The 4,734-nt window shown below is 38.3% G+C and overlaps 1 protein-coding gene across 1 annotated transcript; it reads right to left on the reverse strand.

Annotated features, from left to right (window-relative positions):
* Positions 1-203: 203 nt before the first annotated feature.
* LOC105444096 (protein slit-like) lies at positions 204-4,219 on the reverse strand. Its single transcript, XM_030991637.1, has one exon. It carries the CDS (start codon positions 3,671-3,673, stop codon positions 920-922), a length of 2,754 nt encoding a protein of 917 aa, XP_030847497.1. The 5' UTR covers positions 3,674-4,219; the 3' UTR covers positions 204-919.
* Between the last annotated feature and the right edge of the window lie 515 nt (positions 4,220-4,734).

The raw sequence follows: 4,734 nt of genomic DNA on the forward strand, positions 1-4,734 counted from the left end.
CCATGATTTAAGCGGTTTATTATCTTCTGCGCATGTATATTAATATGTTTAAAATCGCTATCTTGATTCTGTCCCGGCTTATTGGCGGTGACCATCATGAGATCAAAGGGAAGAAACATGTACGGAATGTTATTGAGACGACATTGACGGAGACAACCACAATGAAATCTTTAAAAAAAAACGATGAATGTCCATTCGTAATAGGTCCATGGTAATACGCAACCAGTATCTTTCTTCTTCTCTTTTAAACTTTGTTAACAATAGAGAATTCTTTGATATCCCGATTACGAATCAATATACATTGTCTTTTTAGAAACATGAAGTGATTATACCTGACCCACTGCGAATTTGAGGTCACACACAAACCATGTACAATTCAATATTGCAATACGTGTTTCGAAATTCCACTCCCCCACATACAATTCAATTTATTTTACAAAATGGGAGGCTTTGGAAGGTTTTGTGTAATATTCAATATTCAACTAAATACACTTGAAAGAAGCAGCCACCCAGCCCTCTATCCCATCAGTCTTTCTTTGTTTCCTTTTTAATAATAATAATCTTTCTCTCTCTCTCTCTCTCTGGGGAGTTTTTTCTCATCTCAGAGGTGGTAGCCTACTAGTTCCTTTTGTATTCTTGACAAAGAACAAACTATTTTATTTCCACAAATAAAATATCATCTTGGAGGGGAGGGGGTTAAGGTGTAAGCTCTTTGCAATACCTCCTTGTAGAAAAACTTACATGCGTTCTCACAGTTTTTAATTGAACTAAATTTAAATGAGACAAACATAATTGTCAAGACGAATGTCACATCGGATTAGCCTACATGTTTATATACAACGCATGTCCAGTTACAGCCACACGCCATGACACGCGATCTTCCATACAATTGTAAGAAGCCTAGTTTGTTTGATCTGTGCTAAACTGGAATTACATTATTCATTTCTCTGTTAGCTCTCATGTTCTTCTCAAACTTTGCCCAGAAGAGTTCTTGTCCATCTTCATCATCAAACACCCACAGCAAGTAAGGTTTGTTCCGACTCAGCAACAGCCTTACAAGATACGGTAGATTGTCATCATCGATGTCCTCTAAGAATATGAGGATGACCTTCTCCAACTTGGTGTCATTCATATGCTCCACGGCCATACGGAGTTTGGTCATGAACCAGGTATCCTCCACTGACTGGTTGCTAAGCAACAATACCGTCTTATAGCTGTTCTCGATGACGTCATAGATGGCGTTTAAGTAGAAAGACCCTGGATGAAGACCACTATCCCCAAACACGATGTGCTCGAGGTGTGGCATCCTCCCCTGCAGGAATGGCTTCATGCAATCGTTAATCCACCACTCATCATCTTCACGAAACATAAGGTTAAGCTGATATTCGTAGTCCTCAGGAACTTGATTTTCAGTGATTTCTTGATACCCAATGATGGCCAACTTTAAGAGAAATAGTTTGTGGTTCAGCCACCATCGCTTTTGGTACGTGAGGATACTTAGAGACAGAACAGTCACGATTGCCAAAGATACACCTACAATAAGATAGATATTGACTCCGCAGTAATCTTTAGGATGGAAGGACCAGATAGTTTGATTCCTTAGCGATTTGAAGGAAGTACTAGAGCAACGAATTTCACTTCTTTTATCAATTGTCGTATTCACCTTGTCCAGCCATTCCCTGAACCATGCAAGTTGGCAGGTACATGTAAAAGGATTGTTCGCAATGATTAACACCTTTAGACTTGTTGGTAATAGTGTGAAAGAATCTATCGTGGAGATTTGATTATTCTGGAGATATAGATACTGGAGACTGGATGTTCTGGAAAATAATTGCTTCTCGATAACTGTAATATAGTTAGATGTTAGATTCAGGTTACGTAAATTCTGTAGATCCTGAAAAGCTTTTGCGGGAATGATTTTTATCAAGTTTTTGGCCAACAAGAGATCTGTTAGTGACGTGAGATTCCTAAATATCCCCGAGTCAATTTGTGGTATTCGACAGTCAGTCAGATCTAGCTCATGAAGATTCCAAAGTGGGGTAAATGCGTTAGGAACGTGGTGGAAATCATAGAATAAGTTCTTTTGCAGTTTAAGAGTGTGCAATGAGACCAATCCTGAAAACAGTGATCCATTGCTTTTAAATTGGACTAGATCTTCGGCTTTGATGTAAGTACTGGATAAGTTTAGAGTCCTCAGCGCTGACGTATGACTAAATTGGCCACGGGAATTAATTTCTAAGCGACTAGAAAGGTAGGACATATCTAGGAATACTAGTTGATGCATGTTACTGAAAGAACCAGTCATGGTGAATTTGACTAAATCTGTCATTATGATCTTTTCTAAAGAACTAGTTTCTTCAAACGCATCAACGGATATATCGACAAGATTATGATTCCTGGTAAGATCAAGACATTTCAGATTTTTTAAACCAACAAACGTATTGTTATTCACGGAATTAAGGTTGTTAAAGGCTAAGATAAGAGTTTGAAGATTTGTTGTGTTCCATGGTATATTTTTGATATCATGAATGTTGCTTTCATATAATCTCAAAGTGCTGAGACTGTGGCTTCCGTCGAACCATTGAGGATCTAATACAGCAATGTCGTTAAGTGATAAATTAATGCTCTCAAGCTTTTCGGCGCAAGCAAAAGATCCTCGTGGAAGCGACGTAATTTTGTTTACAGATAGATTCAAATTAATCAGCGACTTCAATCCACAAAATGAACCGTTATAAAGACTTGATAAAAGATTTCTTCCAATGTCTAGTACCTGGAGTTTTTCGAAACCATCCAGGGCATACTTTGGAATAGTTATCAATTCGTTGCGTGATAAATAAAGTTTTGTTATACCAGGAAAAAGATCTCTTGGTATTTCTGATGTATTCATGGGTACAATAGATCTTATACCTGACGCGGTTATGGTCACTTGTATTATTGCCTTATTACCCAGAAAGGAATCGGCCTGGAATTGAACCAATGATATATAATTGATGAGTAAATGTACTGCTGGTAGATCCGTGAATACGGCACGAGGGAGGCTCTTAATATCGTTATGATTCAGGTCAAATCTATCAAAGGAGCAATTCCGTAAAGCTACAAAATCTCCCTTCTCTAGTAATCTGACTTCATTAAAAGCCAAATAAAAACGTGACAAATTCTTACATCCGCATGCGTCCTCCCCATTTTTTGCAGAGTAAGTGGTTTGCAGATTGTTTCCAAAGATGAGAGGAATTCGCTTGAGTTTATTATGATACAGGCTTAGCAAGTATAGATGGCAATTCTTCTCCAGGAGGGAAATGGGTAGGACACTGATATTGTTGTGATCGAGCATCAATACCTTAAGTAGCAGGAGAGCATGAAATGTTTCATTCTCAATGAGGTACATGGAGTTGTAACTAGCGTCTAAAGTTTCTAGCTGTGTATAGTTCACGAAAGATTTGTCCAGGAGCATAAAGATGTTATTATCAGAAACGTTGAGGGAACGCACGTCGTGTGAAAGATTCCGGGGAACCGATGTAAGACCGCGATATGAGCAATTGGCGCTATGGTCACTCGGGTTTTCCGAGCACGTATGATTAAGATTTTTGCTGGTGTGATCCATCACAACACCATAAAGCAAAGTGAATCCACACAGTACTACGAAGTTTATTGCGTGAGCGTACACAGCCATCATGAGTTCCAACCAACAGGTCGCTGATACTGATACTGAATTGATGCGAGAAAAACAGAAGGAAAATCGAAGGAGTACTCGGTCCCTAAAGATGATTACGATAAGTCAGCCTTTTTGTTCTTAAAATGAAACCTAGGCCTATCTTACAAGAAAACATCCACGGTAGAACGATAAAGTCTTTTTGATTGCTGTATAAATCGTGTTTCATGCTTTCTCAAAATGTGTTTTTTTAAGTGGACCGCTAAGAAAGTATTTTTGTATCACGTACCCAGAATATCACAACTTGATGTAAAAATTAGAATGATTTAAGCACCATTTCTAACTTTGGCCTACCAAGCTGATCCAAGAGTCGACTCGATGGTCTTTTTTTTTGCTTCCCTAGAAGGTCGATAGGCCAAGTCCTGGACTACATCAGAGAGATATCCGCAGGTATGAAAAGTCAGTAGTTCCTACAACTGTGCTCTTGACTGTCCCTCTGTGTTCTTTTCGTGTATTTGTCCTATAGGATATGCGCTGTTCAGTCTCAAATCTCTGTAATACCATTTCATTGACTCATTTCCAGCTTTGTCATTTTTATTTGACTTTTGAAACAAGCATCTAATTTCCTTTCGCCAAATGTGCAGTATCTATGAACATGATACACCTATGTAAGATTACAGTCCAGTGACTCGGTTCTCGGCAGAGAATTAAAGCTAGTCTAAAATTAGATCCTTCATCAGCAGAATTGTTTCATGATTGTTCCCATCAAATCGTCCTTTCTCTTTTTGATGACCCTGATCAACATTTTTCCTCTTCCCTCATCTTGGCGTGTATTTTTTTAGGAATAAATCCTGTCAAAGCGGAGTCAAAGATGCTTTAAGTTCAGGTATTATTTCAAAATGAGACAAGAGTCGAGATTGTGAAACACCGTGAGATGCAACATGAAATGAAGCGTTGGTTAAGCCATGTGATCAGTTTGGTAATTATATCACACGATCATTAAAAAAAAAATACAATACAATTACTTTAATTGGGCGGTCTGTGATAGATAAGGAAATGACGGTGCTTAATATTGAGCAAACAAG

Source organism: Strongylocentrotus purpuratus, unplaced genomic scaffold (genome assembly GCF_000002235.5).
Source record: "Strongylocentrotus purpuratus isolate Spur 01 unplaced genomic scaffold, Spur_5.0 spur5_scaffold_2, whole genome shotgun sequence".
Classification (NCBI taxonomy): Eukaryota; Metazoa; Echinodermata; class Echinoidea; order Camarodonta; family Strongylocentrotidae; genus Strongylocentrotus; species Strongylocentrotus purpuratus.

What these genes read in the sequence shown, in the direction of transcription:
- LOC105444096 (XM_030991637.1), bottom strand. Translation starts at nt 3,673, where the DNA reads ATGATGGCTGTGTACGCTCACGCAATAAACTTCGTAGTACTGTGTGGA.